Source organism: Gymnodraco acuticeps, unplaced genomic scaffold, assembly GCF_902827175.1.
Source record: "Gymnodraco acuticeps unplaced genomic scaffold, fGymAcu1.1, whole genome shotgun sequence".
In the NCBI taxonomy this organism is placed as follows: Eukaryota; Metazoa; Chordata; class Actinopteri; order Perciformes; family Bathydraconidae; genus Gymnodraco; species Gymnodraco acuticeps.
This window is the reverse complement of record NW_022992090.1, coordinates 612,457-639,361: the sequence shown is the minus strand read 5'-3', so window position 1 is coordinate 639,361 and position 26,905 is coordinate 612,457. Positions and strand designations below refer to the sequence as shown.

At 41.2% G+C, this 26,905-nt stretch overlaps 1 protein-coding gene across 3 annotated transcripts in view; it reads right to left on the bottom strand.

Annotated features, from left to right (window-relative positions):
- Positions 1-24,756, bottom strand: part of grb10b (growth factor receptor-bound protein 10b) — an 84,764-nt gene extending 60,008 nt beyond the window's left edge. Inside the window, exons 1-3 of one of the 3 annotated variants that reach the window (XM_034202658.1) lie at positions 24,506-24,756; positions 8,888-9,016; positions 1,560-1,656 (exon numbers count right to left, since the gene is read on the bottom strand). In XM_034202658.1, the coding sequence (XP_034058549.1) occupies positions 1,560-1,656; positions 8,888-8,938 (148 nt within the window). In that variant the 5' untranslated portion in view covers positions 8,939-9,016; positions 24,506-24,756. The remainder of the gene's footprint in view (positions 1-1,559; positions 1,657-8,887; positions 9,017-24,505) is intronic. The other 2 variants (XM_034202657.1, XM_034202656.1) reach the window with 2 other exon arrangements.
- Positions 24,757-26,905: the final 2,149 nt, after the last annotated feature.

Here is a 26,905-nt window from a genome sequence, read left to right as displayed (position 1 = left end):
CATCTTCTCCCGCTTATCCGTGGTCGGGTCGCGGGGGTAGCAGTTCCAGCAGAGAGCCCCAAACGTTCCTTTCCCTGGCGACATCAACCAGCTCTGACTGGGGGATCCCAAGGCGCTCCCAGGCCAGCGAAGAGATATAATCCCTCCACCTGGTCCTAGGTCTACCCCTTGGTCTCTTCCCAGCTGGACGTGTCTGGAACACCTCCCTAGGGAGGCGCCCAGGTGGCATCCTAACTAGGTGCCCAAACCACCTCAACTGGCTCCTTTTGACGTGAAGGAGGAGCGGCTCAACTCAGAGTCCCTCCCGGATGACTGAACTTCTCACCTTATCCCTAAGGGAGACACCAGCCACCCTGCGGAGAAAACCCATCTCGGCCGCTTGTAACCCTATTAATGTATTGATTATAGGTCCGGGTCCGTATAGGTCGGCGTCTGGGTCCGGATCCGGACCGCGGTCCGCCTGTTGCCGACCCCTGCACTACTGGAACTAGGCTAAATTAAAAATGTCTGCACAAATAATATAGACCATGAGGATGATATGTAACACAGCTTGTGAACAGGCTTGAATGGTAAAAAGACTTAAAAGTTGTAGCTTATTTGACAACTTTTTCATAAATAAAAAAAGAACAATACAGGAAAGGAGATCTGACAGAAATCTAAATGGTCTGCACAAATGAATCAAGCTCCTGACTACTAACAAACTATTGGAAACAAACTAAAATAAAACATCTGTCCCTCTAAAAAATTATTATTCAGACAGTGTAAACTAAATGTCTTGGTTAAATTATTTCGTCTGTCTCTCTGGTCCTCTTGAGTTCCCTCCATCCCGGCTGATCCTGAAAAATTACAATGTAATTTCTGCTCCATTTATTTCCCATGCCAGTGCCAAGCGTTCTAATTCACTGGTTGGGTCCTTGCAGACTCCCCGCCCTTACCTCCCATGCTGAGCCAATATTGTGCCTAAATCTCATGCTCCGATTGTCATGGATGAACCCTGTATGGCACAATTAGATAGACGGCGTAATTATAATGGCACCCTGTGTCTATGCAGATCATCCTTTGAACTGCTGAAATGTTTACAGCGGAAGAGACCCAAATATATATTATCCCCCTTGACCCCCCCCCCCCCCCCGGACCAGTGGAAGATAATGAGGAGCAAGCCACTGTCCACACTGTACTGAAACACACACAAACCCATAGTAATACTACAACAATCCCAGGTAATTTCGATGACCTTTGTAGTCTTTATATATGAAAATAAATGGAGAATACACAGCTTTTGTTGCACACACACACACACACACACACACACACACACACACACACACACAACACACACACACACACACACACACACAACACACACACACAAACACACACACACACACACACACCACACACACACACACACACACACACACACACACACACACACACACACACACACACACACACACACACACACACACACACACACACACACACCACACACACACACACCACACACACACACACACACACACACACACACTTCTTTTGATGGAAGGTGGTGTACCAACCTTGATGGTTAGGAGAACTCCGATTGGCTGATTGCTGGAAGCTCGGACCAATGAGGTCAGCTTGTCGGTGATTGGAGGACCGGTCTATATTGTCCTGCTGTGGGAGAGAGAAGCAAGAAAGAAAACATGTCATATTTCAAAATAAAATATTACAATCAACATTGGTAAACACAAAGAACAAATCCATGGAATGGCATTTTAGCACGGTAAGCTATACATCAGGGTTCTTTTTTTTTTTTGGATAGAAAAGTTTTTATCCAAATGAGTGGTCACATATTGAAGAATTGTATGTGGGACTATTTTAAATGCAGACAAAACTAATAAAAGTATAGAGTTTTCTAAGTGCTTATAGCCGCTGAGGTCATTGCAGTTGTACATGTGTTCATAAAAGAGAGCCAGCTGTGCTCGTAGTATTTGTTGAATCTAATGTGAAGTATTTGCCTTCAAATGTTTATATTTTTAATTAACCAAATCATACCTTTTTTTTAAAATTATTTCTACATACCTTTTTTCTCCATTTGGAGATAATGCTACAAGATACATATATTTTTTTATCAAATACAGAAAAATACAAAAAAGTTAGGAGAAAGATACTCTTTATACAGTGCCCGTTTGAAAACACTACTACATCCCACCAACAGTGTAAAACACTGCCAGGTGTGTATCAGAGCACAGTTTAAGATACCATTTAAAGACAATGTACTCGTTTGACCTTTCTTACTCATACATATTTCCAATCACTGTAAGAAAATCCCACAGAGTATCGTAAACTATAAAACCAACCTAAAGCACAGGTACTTTTAATTGAATTTCAAAGGTTTTAGATACATTTGGTTGGATGTGTTCCCCCTTACAGGCTGCTTAAAGAATTTCAAGCTCAAATTTGTCCACAAAAACAACATTATAGTCAGGGGTGCACATAACTTGTACGCAGGTACGCATGCGCGACAAAAATCTGAATTGCGTAACATCACTTGTGTCACTACACGCCTTTGCGTACCTCAAAACATCTAAACAAAACACATATTTCGTCTACACGTGTTTCTTGTCAACAGTCAATGGAGTAAACTACGAGACATGTCAACAAAATACAAAGACATTAAGCAGCTACGTTGCCGTTTCGCTCCCTGCAAAAACTCTTCGGACTTTCTGTGACTGACTGAACTGGGTGCTGGCCGAGCCGCGCAGGACATAACCGACGGACCTGTGAAGCTTTACAGGAGGCAAAGGCGAGTTGGTCGCCGTGTGCACAGACAGGGTTAACGTCGGTATGAACAACAGAAGTGTGCCAAAACTCCACCAACTGGCTGCAGTGGGAGACTCCCCGAGCACACTCTGTGCCCCATGCACAAACTGAAGAACTGCGCAAAATCAGCTGACCACAACGTTCACGCTCTGTGGTTAAGCTGCTGCAGTTTTATTAACAAAGTGGAGTAAAACACACAGTTGCAAACTTACTCTGTTTTACTTTGTTATTCTGTTAATGGAAGAGTTTGAAATCAGACAGAGGTAACCCCTGGTTATAGTGCTCATTTAAAACACTTGTTCTAAATCATCTGTAACAACATGGAAATGACCTAAAGGTCATTGAACAAGACTTAATGAGCATTTTGTAGGGATTTCACTCACTGTGAGAGTAAATCTTGAGGTAGAATTCCACTCTGATGACTCAATTCTTCAAATAAAATAGTCTACAAAATAAAGAATCCATGATTTGCCAGTGAAGAAAAAGTTATAAGTGTTCCTCTCTGCTGCATACACTGTCGCCTACGTCCACACTAAAATGGATATAACTGGAAAGTCAAAATCAGCATATGGTTCTGTCCACCAACACACCCCCCAACCCTTCTGCTATACCAACTAACCCACACGCATGCAATCATTACATTGCATTGTTCCGTCTTTGTATTGTCTTGCATTCCAGACGTCTTGGCCGGGTAGGAAAATATATTTTGGAGCGCAATGGGACTAACCTTCTTTTGGAATAAAAAAAGGGAGGTAAAATAACCACCGCATCACCCGATGTATTCCCATTAAATAGCAAACCCCATCATCAACACATACTGTGTGGGGGTCCAGCTACCAGACTGTGACAGATCCCTACCCAGCCACCCAAACAGCACTGGGACACTGTTTGGTGGTGGGATGGTAAGCCGTTAGTGTGTATGTATGTGTGATTGTGTGTGTGTGTGTTCAGGACAGGATGGTCATGGTTCAGCTCCACTGAGCAAAAACGTAGGGATTCTTTCAGACTATATACCGGTCTTGAAACTATTTTGCATGTCTGGGAGTAAATGAGTTAACACACATGCACTAAAGAACTAAAGGATCTTTAAAGCACAACTTGATCTCTTTTGTGGATCTTACCGACAAAAGTCCCAAATCCCAGACAGCCTTTGATGCCACTATGGACAATTAACAAAACTTTAACTTGGGGGTTTAATCCTATAAATACCGACCATTTAGCATAATTCTCAACCATGCCATTGGCTAACTCTGCGTTTGCGTTTGGCTAAGGGTTTACTAAAGCTTATAATGTTGAGACAACAAAGACTGAGGGAAAAAAAAGTCAACATTTCTTCTTTTATTGTGTGCTGAATGAAAAACCCAGATGGGCTTCATCTTTTATACTTTTTTTCTCATACACTTATTATCTTAGACATATGCACACACACACATGTTGCTTACGTTCTTAGAGAGGGGTCAAAATAGGACTGAGGGTAGGCCCAGTTTTGACAAGTAGCATATAAGGGCCCTTTCATATTGATGAAGTTGAAAGGAACTTCAAATTAGGGGTCGAGGGTTTATCTTTTAAAAAGGGGTCAGTGGAGGGCCAGAGACAAGGTTAAGTCACTGACAGCAGGACAGACACAAAAGTCCAGAGATCGGGGCTCAAACAAAAAGGAAAAGACTGAGACGCATGTCAAGCTACGCCTTTAAAAGAGGTCAGACTGAGGTTAAATGTAATGACCGGCTATTGAATGTAGATCAACACTTGGGCTTACTGACAGCCTTTTAGCTAAGAAAGACCAGCTGAGAGTGGACTGGATTCATAAGAACATTAAAAAAATAGCATGAAATGTTCATTATGGTTCGCTTAACCCAGAACTAACTTTTCGGAAATCTTACTCAACCTTCTAGCAGACATTTTTTGCTGACAGTAATAGTGCTTTCTGTATACATTCCTGGTAACACCTTCATGAATACTAGACAGCAAGTCAAAATCCCTTCTTACATAATTAACCAGAATGGGATCAGGAGGTCACACTAATGTCTGCTCTAGTGCTTCGTTTATCTGTTTGTTTATACAGTGGGACTCAGCTGCTGTCACAGCACAGCTGAGCTGCTGACAAGCTGGGCTTTGACATTTATTTACATAACATTGGCAGATAAAAATAATCATATTTTCTTTTAATAAAAAAATATCCTGTAAAGCATCCCTCATCCCTAGATTAATAAACATTAAACATGGAAGCATCTACCAGTGTGTATCAAATCATCCCTGTGGAATATATCATTCTTAATCTGGTGATCCTGCCTAGCCACTGCAGCCAGCAAGAAATTGAGACATTCATTTGCCTAAAAACGATTTAATAGTATCATAATGCATTACATTAAACTAAATCTGTTGACGGACTGAGTAGAAGCTGCAAAGTCAACTCAATAACCAAAGCCTCAAGACCAAATCTACATTTACACACGACTGAAATTACCCACAAACAGAGCAGTGAAATATAAACATTGCAAAAGCTTAAGCAAAACAAATGGAATTGTGTGACTATACACTAAAGGGCATACAACTATCCATGACAATTATTTTATAGGTAAAAAGAGATTCCTCTCTCATTTTACTGTTTAATCGACTCAAGTTTTACTATACATGAGAGCCCAGATTTGTTTTACATGTATATACAGCATAGCATGTATTTATGGAAGTTTAGTTCTTTTAACAGCTATCATTCAGTGTAGGGATGGGTATCGTTAGGATTTTATCGATACCGATACCGGTACTGCTTATCGGTATCGGTATTTTTCGATACTCTTATTGATACTTTTCAATAATTTGGTGCTCAAAATGATAGACATGAATACGAGATGTGAAGATTAAACAGTCATTTTATTGTAATTTTCTTGCAGAAATAACTGTATAACTTATACATTAGCTTCTCAGAAGCAGACAAAAAAAAAAATAACTTAAAGGGGCCTGGCTTGCCCTATCATTCTTGTTGGGGTTTTCCCTCAGACAGAGGATGAAAAGAGGCATTTTTTTAACATTTGTAAATCAGTTACATCTTCATCCAGAACTTTTCAAACTGACAACCTAGCTCGACAAGAGATCCTTAAAACATTGTCCTACAGTGACATCATGCAAAACTGTGAAATGAAGAAATTGGTAAAAAAGGCTAAGATGGCAAAAATATAATAATATAATATTACATGTCACTGCATGCATGCACGGAGCAGCTGTAGCACGGAGATCATCATCATCATCATTCTGTCTTGTATTACATAACAACAACAACAACAACAAAACGGCTCGTTCGCGGGTGCGAGCCGGCTCGTTCGCGACTGACACATCACTAGTATTAGCACTAGCAGTATCGCTAGCAGCCACATTGTTTAGGCTGTCAAATACGCTGCACCGTTTTAGATTCAATGAGTGTCTCGTTTGCAAATGCTTCATTAAGTTGCTTGTGTTACCCCCTTTACAAGCAACTAATTGAGTACATAGATTGCACCTTGCACTATCGCCACTACATTTTTTACAGTGCACCCAGACCTTCGATCGCTTCGCTCTGTCCGCCATGCCTGCGGGAGTCTCACAACAATAATAAGAGCGCTGTTGAGAGAGATGACGAGTGGCATTTACAGTGGCCAATCAGAGGGGTCTCAAACCGGATACATCACACGGGATGAGGGTTCCCAACCAACCAGAATGGTTTAAAGTTAAACTAAGGAAGTAGACGTAACAGATATACCGATAGTAGCACCGTTTGTCCAGCGGCTTAACGGTATACCGATACCGTCCAATCAGGTAGCGGTATTGACTTTGTACCGGTTCTCAATACCCATCCCTAATTCAGTGTGTGTGTGTGTGTGTGTGTGTGTGTGTGTGTGTGTGTGTGTGTGTGTGTGTGTGTGTGTGTGTGTGCCAACTGTACATTGCACACTAACTGTAGCCTCAGTTGCTAAATTCAAAAACATGTAAGAACTAGATGATTCCTCGCTGCAATCACATTGTATGGCTTTTAAGGCAGTGTCTAATAGTGGAATAGTCTATGTCTGCTAAACATAGTAGTTGATTTTAACATCAACAAAATACAACACATTTTGAGAGCTTGGTGTGTTTGAGAGATTGGTGACATACATTAGCACATTAGCTTACATACAGTATATTTACAATTCTCTTTTTTTGGATACTATATGTATGATGATTCATCACAGGGGGTATAACTTCAGCTTCAACTCAGAACTTGTCTCCTGTAGTTTTATTTTTGTTGGGTTAGGTGCCTGACTTATATGGATTTTTGGTTTCTGTCTCTCTAAGCTGTGGAGATCCAAGAGAGTGTAGCAGACTGAACTCTCTGTCCTCTAGCTCTGAGGTCAAAGGTCATATATAAAGCTGTTGCCCAGATGACCTGCAGACAACAGAATAGCTTGATTAGGCTAATAGTGCTACTGCCCTAATACAAATGTTTGGAAGCCCTTTGCTCTACGGAGGCTTCCGTGCAAATCCTACCCCTAACCCTAAATGAAAACCAATATTCCAGTTGAGTGTACCCTTGCTAAGTAATACATCAGCACATCAGGATTAAAACTGTTTAGACTGCCCTAACATTGTGGGTGAAAATGTAACCTAAGATTGATTAAAAGACAAAAACGATCTGCACCTCAAGTTCAGCTAGTGAGGCTGAAGCGATAGAATTTGGTCCCAGAGGACTTATTTCTGACAATGAGCCAACATTTGGTCATGTAGAAGCATATCTTCCTAATGAATGCAAAAGTTCTGTATTTAAGATAACAAATGAGCACAACTCCCAATTCACATGCCTGGACAATAGTCCCATGGTCAATTAATTTGTGACAGAATCAAGGATCAACATTGATTGATTTGTTTATTTGCTTTATAAAAATGTGTAGCATCCTTTTCAATTGTAAATCTGCATTGATTTGCTCAGCCCATCCTCGCCCTGCTCTTTCTCTCTCGATCACTGTGAAGCTAACAAATGTTCATAACAAGTGCTGTTGATTATCATGATTGCCTTGTCATTATATTTGGTTGAGGTTGGGTTCCTGTATTTGCTTTGCTTTTTCAATCATGTGAGCTACAGTCAATCAACACAAACCCAGGATAGAAATATAAAACTGTTGGCCTTTCTATGCATGTTTTGTATTCATTGCTCATTTTCCATTCCAATATAATAAGAGCTTTTGAAAACGTACTCAAGGAACATGAAATATGATTTCCATTGTGATAACACATTAAATACCCTCGAGTACAAAAGACCCTAGTGTATGTGTCTCTGTGTGTATGGGTACAAGCACATGGGCCGACCATAGAAAAAGAGAGCAGCTGTTACCTGGGGGCTTGTCAACCACAAGATGCTTTTGTACCTCTGTTGGACCAACACTCTTTTATAGCCCGTCCCCCTGCAGCTCTTTGTGAACTCTATGTGTTCACAGTGGTGGAATGTTATGACCATATCACTGCCATTCACCAACTCTCTCTTTAGTCTTGACTAAAAGGACAAACTGTAACCAAAGGCCATTCTTTTATTTCCCTCTCTCTAACAAGTAATCCAAATAGACTATTAAGAGCATCATCAAAAGAGACCGGGACAGGCAGAATTTGGCAAGGGCCGACTGTTGGAAAGTACCGCAGTGACCTGATTCACACCCAACCTCACCGTTTCCTAGAATTCTTGGAAGCAAATCGACAGAACCTTGAGTACTTCTTGGCTGGTTTATTATTAGTTTCCCATGCTGAATAATAGAGTGTCTGGTTTGTAGAGGGATAGAGGTCCAATTTCATAAACTCATCCAACAAAAAAATTCCAAGAAGTTTAATTTATGAGTTATGTTCGCCATGCCCTGGCGATAAACAAGTCCAACATCCGACGCAGTGACACGATCCAATGCAATGCAATTTATGCAGACAATGGCACTATTTCTAATCTAAATCTGGCTTCACATTTGATACTGACATCAATGTCTGGCTTCAAACTTTAGTCTAGGGTGTCTAGACTACAATGGCAACATTTAATCTCTACAAATTGAGCTGTTAAAGTAGCATACACATTCTTCCTACATAGGAAGGTTCCATTTACCTGATAATTTGGATGATGCAGGAAATAATCCGGACATCCGGCCACAGCCATGTTTAGTGTTTCTCAGCTCTTTTGTACAATTTGCTTGGCTGGATCAGTTTCAATACAGGATGAACAGAGAAGATGAACCTGTAGAGGAAGAAGAGCAGACAAAGGAGGTTAGTATAAAACTACACAGGAAAGTGAGAAGGTTCAACTGAGAAAGGATGAAGGAAGGGGAGGAACATTTTGTTTAAGTTCTGTGGAGACAAATATAGCACAGAGCACTTGACTAAAATAAATAAATAATTACTTTCATTCAAAATCAACGTCAACACTGATACTTGTACCTCCCTTTGTCCAAAAAAGGAACAGATTGTAACATACATCTGAAAAAACATGCTTTGCAACATGACCAAACATTTTGTAAAGGGACTAAAGAAAGTAACATTTTTGGTCACTAGATTTGCACCAATCTAGGGTAAAGTGCACATAGTGGAGTTGCACTACCATTTTTCTTTTCTTTGTTTTCCTTTATTTTACCAGGATAAATCTCATTGAGATTAAACATCATTGCAGCACAGAGAGTACCTCAACATGTTATCCATGTTATGCAAATATGAAGAAGTCTGGCATCTTCTGCAATGCTCTATTATGAATAATGGAACAAGAGATGCTTAACTCAATGAGAGTTCTGATGTTTTGTTAATCATTCCACAGTCTCAGACCCGACCGGCTTATCTCACCATACTTTGATGGCTTGGCGTTTGTAAATTAAAATAGCTGCGATAGAAGTGGCACCTCAAGGGACTTTAAAGGCGTTCTTCTGCTCTATGAAGCCTCCCTCACGGACTTCCTTGGGTCAAATAACCCCAAATGCAACAACATGGACTTTAGTCTATTTGAACTTCTTAAAGTGGGTATCCTATTAACCTCCTGGCACTGCTGCCACTGAATAAACACCTGTAAATGTGGACCCAGAAATACCCTGCAGGCACCTCTCCAGGTCTTAAGTTAGATCCCAGGGTTATTTGAAGCCGAGCAGCTTGGGCTTGCAACTATGATAGTCTTTTATGCAGCAGTTCATGAACCTGTGTTGGTGTTTTAAAAATATGACCAGCCATTTTATAGACAGCTAATATTATCCCATGTTTGCATTAGTGGTGGTGGCGGCTGCCCGTGTGGCCTCAGAGTGTGTGTATATGTGTGTGCATTTCTGCCTGCACATGTGCTACTTCCTGCGTAAATGTACTGTGTTGGAATATGTTGGTGTGTATATGGACGTTTACATATGCTTTGCATGTGAGCCTTTATGTGGGTGTGTGAAAGCACTATTTTTAGGATTTTCAGGGCCTTTGAGAAGTTTTACAGAGTTGTGTGTGTTGCCGTCGCTCACCGGTCTGCCCGTGTACAATGATTGGACCACCCTACCCCCGGAAGAGTAAAGTACCACAATGTAGAATGTACACTGGAAAAACTGTTAAACTGCAAAACCTTCTGAATAATTGAATGTGAGAAAATAAACAGGCAATACAATGAACCATCCTTTTAAGTCAAACTAAACATGACAGCATTGACTTTAATGTCCGAGTTACGCTTAATGTGATTTATCCAAATTGAAAAAGGGCACATGAGAGATGTTCAAACCATGCCTACTATCCGACCAACAATTCAGCAGTTGTTATCCTGAAATGTTGTCAGCTGATGAGATTACAAATAAAAATGTAGACGTTTTTTGAATGCCCAAAATGTGTCTTGCAACTAATGATCAAACCATGAATGCATTCTAAACAAAGAACTTGGCACCACGATTACTGGGACCACTAAAAGGGCTTGCTTCAAACGTGTGTGTGTGTGTGTGTGTGTGTGTGTGTGTGTGTGTGTGTGTGTGTGTGTGTGTGTGTGTGTGTGTGTGTGTGTGTGTGTGTGTGTGTGTGTGTGTGTGCCTGTGCCTGTGCCTTATTGTGTCAGTCCATGTGTGTGGCCTGTCCGGCTGGCATGCAAGGACAGCTCGTCATGTACACATTATTTACAGACACACAGTTTACAACAAAAACAAAACAAATTAACATCCGCCTAAACTCTCCGAGCAGCCCCTCATTAGGCGCCACACACACCGGCGGCCTAGATGTGGCTGAACTTCATGTTTATTATATTCAGGAGTCAGGAGGTTGTGCAAAAAGGACAACAGCAGACTTCAATGACCTGCATTTGAAGTTAAACATAATGGTCGCGCCTCGCCAATGCTTTAATCCTTATCAAAATTGCTACTCTCAATTCAGGAGGATTAAATTGTAAACATTTAATGCCACTGAAATAAAAGAAATATGTTCTTTCAACATTAGTGGTTTACATTTCTCTTTATCTGTTTGTGATAAAACATAGGAAAATCTCAGGCATTACACAAAGAATTAAAATACCTTGCAAGTTTCAAAGTGCTCATATGTGCCAAAGTGACTCTCAGTGACTGATATATTGACCAAACACACGCGCACCTTTGCTTAATTGCTCCTGGTCACAATCAAAGCCATTCCATTGTGAGGATTAGACCCTCTGAGAGCCCTTTGATTCAATTTCTTCCACTTCAACAGTGTACTGAAACTTAAGCATCTCTGACCTTGACAGTGCAATTATCAGGACAGTGTCACCGCACTAGAAAGACTAGAAAGGAGGACTGGGGGTATGGCAGCTGTACCCAGCGGTGAGGTGACTGCATCTGGATTAATTAAAGTGATTTTTGCTCAAACTTCCATGAGGAAAAACGTTTAGCTGGTGGACTTCAAACCAGCTTCAAACACAACAGCCTTAAGAATGCCCATCATGAATCATAAATCCTTTTCAGCACTATCCTGCTTGAGACTTTACAGAAAATATTCTTCACATATGGTGTTCTACTCTGGTGTAACAGACATTGATGCTGGGGGCAATTCATACAATTTAAAAAAGGTTTTAAATCATTACCTGGAAATATATGTATCTATAAGATAAGAAATCTGAAAGAAACATGGAAACTTTTTGAAAAACGTTGCCTCCAACTTTCAAATCTGATAATGTGTATCTACAAAACACACGCACTACACAATTGTTAACTAGTGATGGATTGGCATTTTATTTTCCACTGCAAAATAATAGATCATTCAAACAAACACTTATGCTTTAGAAAAGAGCCCGCACCAATGTGACGTGTATGAGATTTGTACTTAATGAGCTAGAGCATGCAATGTTATACGACATCGCCGCTGAGCCAATAAGCCATAAACACTAAGACAATTATTCAGTTAGGGATTTTCTCTACTAAAAAGTTTCATTAAACTGTAACAGGGGAGTGCACATGTGAACTTGTATGACACAAGTAAAGATAAAATAAGTAGGCGACCATGTCACCAAGTCACAATTGTGGTGAAACTCTATTACTGCAGTTAGGAGAATGACACACCTTGACCTCTAAGTGGTACATGCTGTAATGGTTGTCACAACGTAAAGAGGATGAGTCACTATGGAGGTGAAGCTAAACTTACGTGAGAGAAGGAAAATAGAGTTCTGAAACTATAGCCAACAAGTGTATCACGAAGTGGAGCAGCTGTTTTTGTGGGCCAGCATGCTTAGTCAGTCTAGGGGTTAATGTGCTGACATATGCTTACATCTCAAGGGTCCAGCTTTAACATCCCAGGGTGATAAGCCCTGCAGGGAAGCCAAAGGCGAGGCCTGGGATCAACAGAACCCTGGGCTATTTAAAGTAAAGCCTAATTGAAACCGTAGAAACATTTCCCTGAAAAATGGTGGTGTATCATTGGCTGACCGTCTCACCAGACCAAAGATGGATTATAGGAGGACTTTACAGGCTGCAGGCCTCTGTTTGCAACACATATCATGAGGGTACTGTAAACAGAACAAATTATCCATAAAGGGATAAGGGATGGCAAAGCAAAAGTAACAACATAAAAAGCTTTCAAAATGGTTTTTAATTGAGGCACTACATATTTAGGCAACAACTTCCTCCTATATTTAATAAAAGGTTATTAGGTTCCATTCTGTGAGCCTTTCCAAGAAGTCCAATAAAAATACCTAGAGTGGAAATGGAAATATTAAAATGTTAACCTCAGGTTTGTAGGTCAAACTTGAAATATAAGGTGTCTTCTGAGTTGCACGTCCAAACATGTGTTGTAAACTTAGGAGTCAGTTAGATTTTTTGACCCGTCTGCCTGCCTGTTGGTCTGGTTTGTCTGTCTCAACTGTCAACCTGTCTCTCTGTTTCGGATTGCATTTCCGTCTGTCTGCCTGTCTCTCTCTTTACCTCTCTGTTTACTTGTCAGCCGTCTAGTGACAGTGACTGCCAACCTCATACATTTCTGTGAGGCGTCTGAACTATATATACATATATATATGTCCTTTCCTAAATGGGAAAACATTCCAAATAGTTATTTATAGCGGGCATTAGGGCTGCTCGATTATGGCAAAAATCATAATCACGATTATTTTGGCCAATATTGATATCACGATTATTAAATACGATTATTCATTGACTTTGAAAACATCCATTTATTGAACTTTAAAAAAAAAATTTGAACACTATGTTTTTAACAGTTGATTACCCTGAATTTTAGGTATAATTCAACTGAAAAACCAATACCATAATAAATTATACATTTATATTTACATTTAAATAACTAATAACAAAATAATAAATACAAATAAAGATCAACAAATATTTTGGAGCGCACTTCCACAACCTACTAAACATATATAAATATGATAACTAATGTCACTCACAACCTGTAATGTTTAATTATACTGCTACCCGCAGTGCTCTTATTTTGGTAACCCCTTATCCGGAAACCGGAAATAGTGGTTAGTAAAAGTTGACTGTACGCTAGAGTCAACTTTTCACTCTAGGGCTTTTAGGGAGGGGCGAAAGCGCACGCGCGGGCAGGATGTATAACGCAAGACAAATTGAGAGCATCATTGCGAAAGGGAATGCAGCAAAATAATAGTTTTATTTTGATTACGTTGTTTTCGTAATTGTTGCAAGAAAATTTGCAATTGAGATTCAAATACGATTAATTGCACAGCCCTAGCGGGCATCCAGAAACATTCAATTGCTTAGTAAGTATGATTATGAGGAAAAAGTTTGTCAGATTTAAAAGGTCCCATGTCTTGGCCATTTCTACTGATCATCATTCCATTGTTGAGGTCTACTAGAATATATTTACATTGTTCAATGTTCCAAAATCACATTGGTTTTCTCATACACCATCTCTGTAAAGTACTTTCAAAACACTGACCAAAACACACCTCTTCAGATTGGCTTTTAATTTGTGAATTATGTTGTGTCGCTGTTTTAATATTTTTTTATTCTATTTTATCTCGTTGTATCACCACTGTAAAGCGTCTTTGAGCACCTGAAAAAGTGCTTTGAAATTAAATGTATTATTATTATTATGTGTATTCACTCTCTGTCCTAAACACCTTGTTGGAGCTCCTGCCCCCCTATGAGCCCACTGTGCTCTGATGTGTGTTTATGTGTTACAATGGCGTTTGTTAGCAACCAGAAAAGGACACCAGTAATGACAAACAGATAAGAATGCTGCGTGGGGTCTGGGTGCCGTGTTGGCGGGACGTTGCGGGGCTCGCTGCCCCGCCCTTTGAGGCTTGAGGAGCGGACAGTGTGAGCTGGATTACTGGTGTCGTTTCCTGGTTGCTGCGTGGGATCTGCGAAACAGCGAGGAACTCAGCCTGAGCACACACACGTGAGTGTGTGGCGAACTGTGAGTGGAGATCCACGGAGCCGCGGCTGAGTGTGTGTGTGTGAGGAGCTCCACGGATTGGTCTATTTGGACCTGGGCATGGTTACGTCACCATACTCAGGAAGAAAACAAATGGAAAAAGAAAAATCTCCGTTCTGGGGCAGCATAGACAGGTCTTTTCTGTGTTAGAGTTGTACTCGCTACAGGGTGTACTTTGAGGGTTTGTGACTTTACAGACCGTTTACATGCAGAGAAAGCTACATAACACACAAGGGGACGGGTAATAACCAGAAAAGCATATGATTGGACCTTTAAACCTTCAATCAACTTCAGTGTTACTGAATAAAATTATGCCTTGTGGCTAAGGTATTGAAGGATTATGTAGATTCGTGATAGCCATTCTGCCTTCGCCAAAGCTATTACTAGAGTATCTATTTTGAACAATGGAAAAGCTGGATTACCGTGTCTTTACTGTGTAACTTGTTGGATTAGAAGGCTTTCAACTCAACCAAATAGGGTTTCCAATGTACAGCATGGATTCTCACTAAGTACGCATGCACGGTAAGATTTGCAGAAGCATTTCCTACCACTAATGTGGATTTATTGATATGGATACGGGTATCATGTGTCTCCGGCCGGAGCCTTCTGGACAAAAATAGTCAGAGTGAGGAGGCATTTATTGTTCAGTGTTGAAATGCAGAAATAATGTCCTTTTTGGATTAAAGGTAAAAACCTAAATATGTTGTGCAGGTACGTGCATATAGACATTGTTAATTCAGACAATTCATGATTTGATTTTCAATTAAACAGATCAAATCTGTAAAAAAAACTCGGCAAAACATTTTTCTCTTTACATTTTGGAATAAAGTGATCCTATTTTACAAATGTAGCCTCAAACCCAAACTCAAAAGTACATCTGTGCAGTTGTGCCAACTATATTCCCTGTGTATATATTTGTAAAATGTGTTCATCCCAGTCAACTTGCCTTCAGCTGATTGGACTGGACATAGCTTAACACCGGGCTGTTCAGCTCTGCTCAGTCATCTTTGGAATGCAGAGAGCACATTCCTTCCATATAGGGCACTTGTAATATAGCAAGACCTCGAATAGATTGATTTGTGAGCCAGCCAGGGATATGGTGCGTGGTGTTGAAACAAAAGTGAGGAACATATGGCAGAACTGGTGACTGTGTCTGTGCATACATAACACACACTGATTGTAAGCTTCCTAGTACTTAGGTATCATAAGGTCACAAGGGCATTTTTTTATGCTTCTAGGGGTCAGGCCGTGTCAGGAACCAAAGTGTTTTATCTTCTACACCCTGGGGCAGAGGTCCGCACAGGTCTGTTTCTTCTATCTCATAGTGCTCCTACAGGATTTCCTACGATTATGGCCAGCTCCTGTAGGGAGGCTGATCACTCCCTGGTCCCTTGTGTTCTATGTAAAACCCCTCTGCCCCATCTAACAAGGAACATTTGTGCAAACCCTACAGATTTGATTACAGAGAAGCTTTGCTTTATAAGATATGTTTATTAGTCTTGATCCAAAATAAATGCCATTCAAGTAAAGAATGGCAGCTTGAGGCATGGTAAAGGAAAAGTGTATATAACATCATGGGTCATGTCCCTTTTCTAAGATGGTTACTATAATATCCTTGGTGCATATCATTTCTTGGCAGGTTGCATATTGCTTACTGGAAGCCGGGTGCATTTACATACAATGCTTAGACTAATCATTCACAGGCCTCCCTATTTTAGTATATGAAATGTCATCCGTGATAAAGAGGCTGACTGCACAAGATGAAATACGTCCCACGCCTGCCACATTTGTGTTGGCTCCTGTGTGATCTGTGGAATCCCACTGCAGCTCGGGCATCACTGAGATAGACAGACAGTACAGCTGGAACAACCTCGACATCACTTATCTTCAGATGGTGTCAAAGGCATCAAGAGAGCCACTGTTACATTTAAGAGGGAGCAGACAGTGTATGTGCATATGATTTGTAGTAGTTTTAAACGTACTATCCTGACTCCTATAAAGTGAGAGTGTGGATAGTTGGAAGTTGGGTTCAATGCGGTATTTATCCATCAACAGTGACTTTCCGACCGGGATTTGAAGCTGTTATCCATGTTTCGCCAAAGTCCCCAGACACTATTTAAAAAACATGTATTTTAAATCTAAACACAGGGGTTTCTGGTAAATGTTTCTCAACAAGCCAGATGGTTATTTAGCAGGCAGCTGGTGCTTGTATGACCCTCTGCAACTCTATTTCTAAACTTGATTCATTTTAAGTCTGAAACCCAGAGCCAGAAGAGAGCAGCATGTAATCTCAATAGACTAATCACAGGTGAAATGAGTCGTGAAGGAGGATACAGGATAGCTGAGGGACGGAACAGAGCATGTCAATCACATGGTGTTTAACTACATGACTAGTTAAAAAAAAAAGAAGACACATTTGAACGATGCTTTACTCAATCATTAGTCTATAGCAGTGCTTCTCAAAGCGTGGTCCGCTGACCACTGGTGGTCCGTGAGCACCCCCTAGTGGTCCGTGAGTATATTGGTAACATTTCACATTTTGAAAGAAATACATTTATTTAAGTTTTTGCACTCTCGCGGGAATATCTCCGCAATGGAACGAGCTTAAATTTCACTTTCGATTGCATGAAATAGCCCAGATAAACACCTTCATCACACATGTTGCCACTTGTTTGTACCATTTTCAGGCGATTTGTAAAAAACGATGTGTTTTTGGATATTTGTGGAGTTAGGTGGTCCGCGAGTGTTTTTTTATTGGTTAGGTGGTCCTTGGTATGAAAAAGTTTGAGAAACACTGGTCTATAGTTAGCAATAGTTCAAATGTATGATTTGAAGACACCCTTGTGGTGGGAATTATTCCATGAATGCAATTCCCATGAGCTCTATGGAGCGTTTTAGTATCTATTAGCTAAGAGTTTGGTAAATACAGCCTAAAGGCAACTTACTGTTTGAATTCACGCTCTACGCTACCAATCCATGACACTGTTCACGACCCTCTCTTCAGTACCACACCTGTCAATATCCATTCCAACTGATTCCCACTGATGTTACCAATGGTAACCAAATAGCAGTGGCGAACCGTGGCTATCACAACTGGACCTTCTGTAGACACACCCAGCCGCCGCCCCCCCTCCCCCACGGCATTATAATGTCCGTCTTTTCACTGAATTGTCGTCTTGAAAAGGGTACTCGCAACAATTCCGCAACAACTTCCTCTTCACCTGTTGCACTTGTCATTTCAACGTTAAAAACAATAAAACTGCATGAATTGCTTCGTCGCATTCATTCTAGATCCTCTGTCTCGAGCCAGTTAACTAGCGGGCCTTCTAGAATACCCTGGAACCGAGGGAAACTCTGAAAGAACACGCCCATTGGCTACAAATCAATATATGATTGGTTGATCAAACTGTCAGTCCAAACGTACGCTCTCATTCAGTGCAACGGCCAGGGCATTCGATCAAGGATGTAGAATACCTTGGTTGAAGGATATTCTACCCAGAGACCCAGAAACAGATCTGATTGGTTGCTTTCTTTTCTAACACAAAACCACTGAAATGCGTAGTGCATGGTCCGAGAAGGACAAACAAATCAATGTAACACTGTAATATTACAGATCAACAACACGGATACGATTCTCATTTATTCATTTTATATACATTTCATTACATTTTATTTATATAATTGAATCGATTTTTTGTTTGTTTTATCTGAGTGTTCCAGAGTATTCTCTGAATACCTTGAAGGCCCTGACGGTTCGCCACTGCCAAATAGCTACCTCCCTCTCCCCCCGACCCCCATCCTCAGCCAGTACTGCTCCAGTCGAGAACATAAACAGCGTCTCAATTCAAGAAAGGGCACAGATCCAACTCTGTGTCTGGGACTTGTGGAGAGCCCATTGAAGTGAATGTACTGACCGTAACCCAACCCCTCGAGAGGGGAGGTCAATTATTCTACTGTATATGTGTAAACTAACCGAACAGCTTAAGTGAGAATATTTAGCCGGACGCTGTGAGTTATCAAAACGTCCTACTGCGAGGCGACCTATAGATTCTCTGGGCTGGTGATTCCCCCTCAGACTCCCACCTGTACTCACCTCTCTAGGCAGCCTTTAAAATGTATATATGTCTTCATACAACTAAATAAACAGTTTAAAAATAGTCAAATAATTTGAATTCACTGTAGGCACTTCATGGTCTTACACTAACCAACAACCCTGACCACGGCTCAAAACTATTGTTCTTCCAAGCAACTATAAAAGGAGGATTGCAAATAATTCCAGATAGGAACTTTCAAAATGTTCATATGAGGTTACATGAGTTTAAGATTTAGTTTGGTTGTGTGGGCTGGATGTTCTTTCTACAGCAATGCCGCGATGAAAAATGGGAGCGAGAGTTGAACAGAGCATCTCTGTATTCTGTTTTAATCAGCAGATTAGATGGTAGTCACTCCTCACTGGATGTGCTTGTTGCACATGTTGATTAGTCATTAATTGGCAGCTTTCATTATTTGAGAGCAGCAGCGTAAAGTGGGGCTATAAGAGAGGGCCTGATGTCATGCCGGGGGAGGCTGAATAGCACCAGTCTATGGGAGAAAGGCCTTTTGGAAAAGTGGACAGTTCCTAATTGGATGAGGATTTTATTGGGCTGCCTGGGAGAACTGGTCTTATGCAATGGCATAGAATGATGAATGAACGGAGCTTGGGACCAATTGTTCTCGTGCACAAGTAATGGTGGTCCGGAGGGCTGCATTAGATGGATATGCCTTCTCATGATGCCATCTTTACTACAACTGTTGGTAGCACATATTGTATTTAAATGACTGATGCTGTGAAATGCACAAAACTGTTGCATTTCTGCTACACACAGCAAAATGGCGGGTCGCCCTACATCTTGCCCAAAAAGTAGCACTTGAACACATCGCAAAGGATACAGCCAAAGGCTAACTAGCCATATGTTCTGCAAATAACTCTCCATACAAACAGGTCACAATAGTCCATATTAGTCATTAAAAAACTGTAACTTTTTCTAAGAATGCAGATGAATAAATGCATTTTCCCTCCTTACTTTAGTGGTTTGCCCAACACTGGTCACCTGGGCCTTAAGACCTAATTTTAAGCACCATAACACTGTGTTGTGGTATTGCATCATTAACATATAAAACAAGAGGAAGTGTCAAACCCAAATAAAAGTGACCTTGTAGATAACCATTTAATTAGTATCAGAAGTTCTATGTGACCACTTGGTACAGAGGACCAGGATTTATTTTACGTACTTACTCTTAGGAATGCTAACAAACTTGGCTGGCTGATCAAAAAAAACATATTTAGAAGGACTGAATGAAAGTCCTATTCCTAAGCACCAAAGTTCACCATACTTAACCCCTTATTGCTTCTAAGTCTGAGTATAATACCAGAAAACCAGAGGTGCATACATGGTGTGTGATTAAGTGAGATTGTAAGAGGGAATCAGAATGAGGTTTAGGACAGTGCTACGACTCAAGAAAATAAATGGCTGTGTTCCTGAAGTGGGAATTTTTCTAGGGGGGAAAAGCCCCCTATGTTTTTAATCATACGGTATCAGATCTAGCAAAGCCAACTAACCATGGTTTGTTTTGATTTTGCATTGCAGTATATGGTACAATAGGAATCGGGGAAAAAAGTGTGTACATATGTGCTTAAGAGATCATTTGGTCTGGCACATCACTGTGTGTCCACCACACCACATTACCTGCACCCACACGAGCATGTGCTCCCTCAGGTGTTCTGTTACTTACAGAATGGAGGCAACATTCCTGCCTCTCACACAGGCTGGTGTTTCAGCCACATTTGGTCCAACAACAGACAGTGAGAAACCCAACCCACTGTACACTTCAGTGGTTAAACAAGCAAGCATTGCATCACCTTAGGTCACAAGTGGAAAGCGGTGAGAATTGGGTCTGTATAGGTCCATATTTACAGTATGGAGGAGGAGGGGGAAGAATAATACCACAAAATGTTTCATCTGGCAAAGCTTTAGATTCTTAGAAATGACTCCTTTCAAAGCAAAACACGTTTACTCAGCGGTTATAATGGAGAAACCAAGGACATAAAACAGTAATTGGGCTCTAATGTCAATATGGACACATGAGTCTTAAGGACTCAGGCAGAAAGAGTCGACAGACATGAACTGTGCTGAGGTCCCCCCAGCAGGCTTGGGTTGATTGTGTCATGACATTAGGGAGGGGGTATTAACAGTGCATAAGCCTAGACGAACCAGTGCTGAATGACTGCTGGTTGACGCAAGACCCAATGGAATGCTGCCTGGAGCACGACCACAAGCTCTTATACCACCAATACCAGCTAATAGGATACCACTGCCCCTTTTCCTCATGGATGGCAGCTGCAACTATAAGCATACACTCAAGGGAAAGCTGGGCAAACAATCTTATCTGCACTTGTATATCAATAAAAGGACTTGTATTTCAAGCGAAGCTCGGGTTTTTGGTTATGGTTACGCAACACATTTCTGTGGGTATCACTGCCAAGCACAAAGTAATTCAAATCAAACAACAAATGGATTATGCATTTTAGATTCTTAAGAGTTTCTCAAAATACGAAAGACACAGGTCTGTATAGAGCAAGTTGAGTATAGCTTATTGTAAGTATAATTATGTGCAATATGTGCAGTCAACAGCCTTTGGCAGCCTGTAGTCTCGCAGAGTTCATGCCCCGTCATGCCTGTGCTTACTGAGCATAGACTTGAAATAGCAGGACTGGTGCTGAGGGGGTGAAAGAAACCGCAGCAAGAGCGGTTGCCATGTGCACAGAGATGTGACCACAACATAATTAAATGAAAGAAGGCAGGAAATAATGGCCAGGGGTAAAGAAAAAGAGAAATCTTCTTTGGCTATGAATGGGAGAGTGTCAAAAAAGACATGCTTGAAAAGACAACTAACATGTTTTAGACTGTGTGCTGCATTCAGAGGGCCGTGCAGTTTGTGTATCTATCTACATGTTCCAGTGCAGGTTGCCAGGTTGAGTGGAATATCAGCGGTTGGTCAGATTGTGTGTTAGGCTTTAGTGACTCAAGGTTGCTGACTGAGCTTTGCTTGTCTTTACTCTGAAAAGTTTTGATGAGGTTACATTAAAGGTCCCATGACATGGCCATTTCTACTGATCATAATTCCATTGTTGAGGTCTACTAGAATAGATTTACTTTGTGCAATTTTCCAAACTCAAATTGGTTTCCCATACAGCATCTCTGTATAGTATGTGTATTCACTCTCTGTCCTAAATGGCTTGGTGGAGCTCCTGCCCCCCCCTCCCTGTGAGCCCAGTGTGCTCTGATGAGTCCACCACCGGTACAGCGGAACATCACTGATTATGTGTTACAATGGCGTTAGCAACCAGAAAATGACACCAGTAATGACAAACAGATGAGAATGCTGCATGGGGTCTGGGTGCCGTGTTGGCGGGACGTTGCGAGGCTCGCTGCTGCGAGGAGCGGACAGTGTGAGCTGGCTTACTGGTGTGGCTTCCTGGTTGCTGCGGCCATAATCGTAGGAAATCCTGTAGGAGCACTATGAGATAGAAGAAACAGACCTGTGCGGACCTCTGCCCCAGGGTGTAGAAGATAAAACACTTTGGTTCCTGACACGGCCTGACCCCTAGAAGCATAAAAAAATGCCCGTGCTCACACACAGACACACAGCCTCGCCGCGTCCCAGGCTGAGAAATCCGCGGAGCTGCAGCTGAGAAAAGATTGAGTGTGTGTGTGTGAGGAACGTAACATAACGGCTCCGCGGATTGGTCCATTTGGGTATGGTTACGCCACCATACCCAGGAAGCAAAAAATGAAAAATGAAAAATCTCCAACGAGGCGTTCTGGACAGCATAGACAGGTATTTTCTGTGTTAGAGTTTTACTCGCTACAGGGTGTACTTTGAGGGTTTTTGACTCTGCAGACCGTTTACATGCAGAAAAAGCTACATAACACACAAGGGGATGGGTAATAACCAGAAAAGCATGTCATGGGACCTTTAAGGTATACAGAGTTTTAATTAACCAAATAGTAATTAAGGCAGTATGTATGTAATGCCTACATGGACTCAAAACCACCAGACACTCTTTGACCATTAAAGAGATAATGTTATCTCAGCATTTCAACTAGTTTTTCCCAAGAAAGTTTACTCTGGCAGGACAGATTTGGGATGCATTACATACAAAGTCTTAGCATGTATATCAGTCCCTATGTTCTTCCTTCATCCGCAACTCCACATTTTCAATGAGAAACCTGATCTGCATTCAAAACCTACAGGCCAACATCGATAGTTCCCAGAATCATAAATCCGGTTGGTTATGCAACTTTCTGCAGAAGCTGCATGCAGCCAATAAAGAAATTGATTTGGAAGAATTCCTAAAAGACAGGACGGATTAAATCTTAGATCTATGAAGGGTTGCTTTGTCGAGACTTTTATAAAAATATAAATGCAACACTTTTGTTTTTGCTCCCATTTTTCATGAGATGAACTCAAAGATCTAAAACATTTTCTATATACACAAAATAACCATTTCTCTCAAATATTGTTCACAAATCTGAAAAAAATCTGTGATAGTGAGCACTTCTCCTTTGCCGAGATAATCCATCCCACCTCACAGGTGTGGCATATCAAGATGCTGATTAGACAGCATGATTATTGCACAGGTGTGCCTTAGGCTGGCCACAATAAAAGGCCTCCTACCTCCAGTTATCATTTAAAACAATCTAACAATAAACTAGTGGTGCACTTACAGAATGCATTTACAGTATTTGTCTGAGTGACAGCTTGAAGGGAGATAAGTATGCAAGAGATACCTAAATATTTTCACATCAAACCCACTTCAGTTTGATAAGACTTCCCAACACACTCCCTCTGGGAGCGCTCTTGAACTTATATTCATTCAGTACTCCAGAGCTGCTTAACAAGTGCACTGATAACACTTGTTATAGTCAGTTCAGTAATTACAAACATCTACTTATTGCATTAAGCTGTGCTCGCTCCAAAAACTGAAAACCTCTCAGTTCCTCACTTTATCAGGATCCCCTGGAACCCACCCAACAACCCCCTGTGGGACCCTGGAGCCCACTTTGGAAACCACTGCAGTAGGGCTACATGAGTAACCCTGGGAAAACGCCTCTTTCTCCCCCTCCCCGCCCCCAAAGCAAATGCTGCCAAAAGGATAAGGCGATAAGACGAGACTGGCGAAACTCTCACATAATTGAGTCTGTGAAGAGGGGGGGGGGGGGTCAACGCGGGGGAACTGGAGTCCAACGAGGTACATTTTATCATGTTTTATCAAACCACTGTAACGCGTCTTTGAGCACCTGGAAAAGCGCTTTGAAATAAAATGTATTATTATTATTATTAGAAAGTAGGCTATGGGCCACTGTAGGGTAACTGCTGTTACGCAATCGTAAACAAGGCAGGGATCAAAATAGTGTTGCCCATGCCATGAGACGCTCGAATCACAGTAACGGTTGAGAAAGGTGCAGCAAGGTGCACGAGACTCAGAAACACTAACCCCGGAACAGTGCACGGTGGAATTGTCCCACTAGAAAATATAGAGTAGAGTGAATATTGCTGAATGCAACAGCCTGACCCGATGAATAAACTTGTTTCCAAAGTTCAATAACTGGCCGCTACGTTGTCAGAGAGAAGGGCACGGACCGGTCCCGCGAGGCGGTTAACGCGCAGTGCGCACATGTGTTCCGAGCCGCAAAACATAATCACAACAGCATATTCAACTTTTATTACACGCGCTAACTCCCAACTCCCCGCGGACTTTTTATGCCCACAAGAGGCATGGGAACAGCGTATTCATCCGGTAACATGCACTCACCTTAGAACCAGAGGCAGGCTACGACCCTCAGAGACGAACACGGAGTGGCAGTCGGCGTTTGATCAGGCCACGGTGGTCAACATTCCCGGACTGGACAGATAGACAGAGGCTGGAGGAAGTGGAGAAGGTGGAGGAGGAGGCGAAAACAGTGGCCGCAAAGAAGACTGTAGGCAGCTCATACAGTCGGGCGGGGAGCACACACACACACACACACACACACAACACACACACACACACACACACACACACACACACACACACACACACACACACACACACACACACACACACACACACACCACACACACACACACACACACACACACACACACACACACACACGTGCATGCATACGCGCACAAAAACACGCACACACAAGCTCTCAAACAACTCCTCCCCCTTAGAACAGACCACGCCCACAAGTGAGGTGATTAATGCGGCGTTCAAGTCTCATGGGAATAAGGGCGTGTTCAGAGGATTCTACTGTTTTTTCAAGAGCTCAGTTCGGTGTGTGCTGTTCATAGTAGCCTATCTGTACCTTTAAAGTGAAATAAAGCGAATTAAAGAGGGCGTTGCCTACTCTATAAGAATATATATTTGACCAAGTTGTTATATATTCAAGTTGTCTTACCCCATATAAAACCGATACCAAATATTTTTTAAGGAAGACAAGCAGTTGCTCAATAGCAAATTGTTCTTCTCTTACCGTTCTCCTAAATCAATTTGTTGCTTAACTTCATGTTCATAGAAAATATAATACAACCTCTAAATCTTACTGGTATTTAGAAATGATATTGATAGAATTGGTGACAATGATTATAGGCCTACTAATTTACCTCGCAGTTTTCATTCGCTTTGAAGATAAACACCCTTTAAAATATGCTAAGAATACTTTAACAGCCCTAACACAATTAGCATAAAACATTGGTTCAATTCATACTTCAGTTTCTTATACTTTACAGTTTTAGGCAACAGGTTATTTTAAAAACACTTTTATGTAAGAAATTAAACCCATTGAACATTAATGTTGAGTCATACAAGAAACATAAGCAACATTAATGGCTTGACTTTGGTCGGCCCAGGTCTAAATAAGGTTAAATAGGGGGGCTTTGAGGAATATCTAGGTAAGATGGTAGTGTTATGCACACTGTTGTTTACTGAGGACCATGTTAAGAAAAATTCAACAAACTTGAATTCAGCTTCAGCCTTTCATAAAAACAGGGTAATAGTATTTGTTAACTGGCTTAATAAGGGCTTAGGTTACTGTATTGTATATGGCAGCTCAGTGGTTAAGATTATTACCATAAGATACTTTAAGGACATCAATGGTAAACCAAAGTAGTCACATGTTAATAATGCCCTGCTCTGACGTACACAATCACAAATAAAATCACTGTGAGTGTGAAGTATGCATATTGCACAACTGGGGGTCAAATCTCATTGCACCAGAGTAACCTTGGAGCACTGTTGTACTTATGAACCTTGTGAGGATATTGCATAAGACATTTGGATGTGTATATGACTGACAGCAACAGGTGTACATTCACCTCGTGGGTTATTGTAATTTAAACTGGAGAAACATAAAACATGTAGGAGGAGTGAAATGCACCAGCTTGAATTGAAGCCCAGCCGAGTCAGATAAAGCTCAGTCTCAGGCAGAAATAAAAACATGGAGAACTAGCATTGACTTTTTTTCCATATTTCATGTGATATTTCAGACTTGGGTAAGCTTAAATTATGTGAACACACCATGGGAATCTGAAGTGCAAAAGGTCATCAGTCCTGTGTGTATGCATCTGGTTTAAGAATAACAAGGGGCTCACACTGTGTCCCATCAGTGTTAACATGCACTCAAAGAGCACACATTGTGCAGTCATTGCATCACAGACATACAAACATACATTATCACATCACTCATATTCAGTGTGCCACCATGCAACAAAGCATTCTTCCTGCGGGACTGCACTGAGACATAAACTAAACACACATTATGTTGATTTCCCCTCATCAGACATTCAGCATCACACATAGGCCTTTTGTTCAAATTGATTGATCAGATATATAGTAGACTACTTAACATCGGAAAACAAAGTAAAAACAAACCCCTGCTGATGATCGATCTCACTGTCTCCATCACTCATAAGTCAACTTTAACAAAGCTGAGTAATAGAAGTCAAGGCAGTGAGGGAAAGGCTTTCACTAAAGTGGATTGCCTTAAGCCCTACATGTAAAACTGTTATGGCAACAAACTTACCAACATGTCTAAAGGCGTAACCAAAGCCAAACCTAAATTGTATATCTGCTGTTGTCTTATGTGGTGTGATTTCCTGGTAATTCTTGAATTAGAGGTTGTTTACATTGTCGGTAGCTTAAAATGTTTTGGAACCGTATGTTTCAACA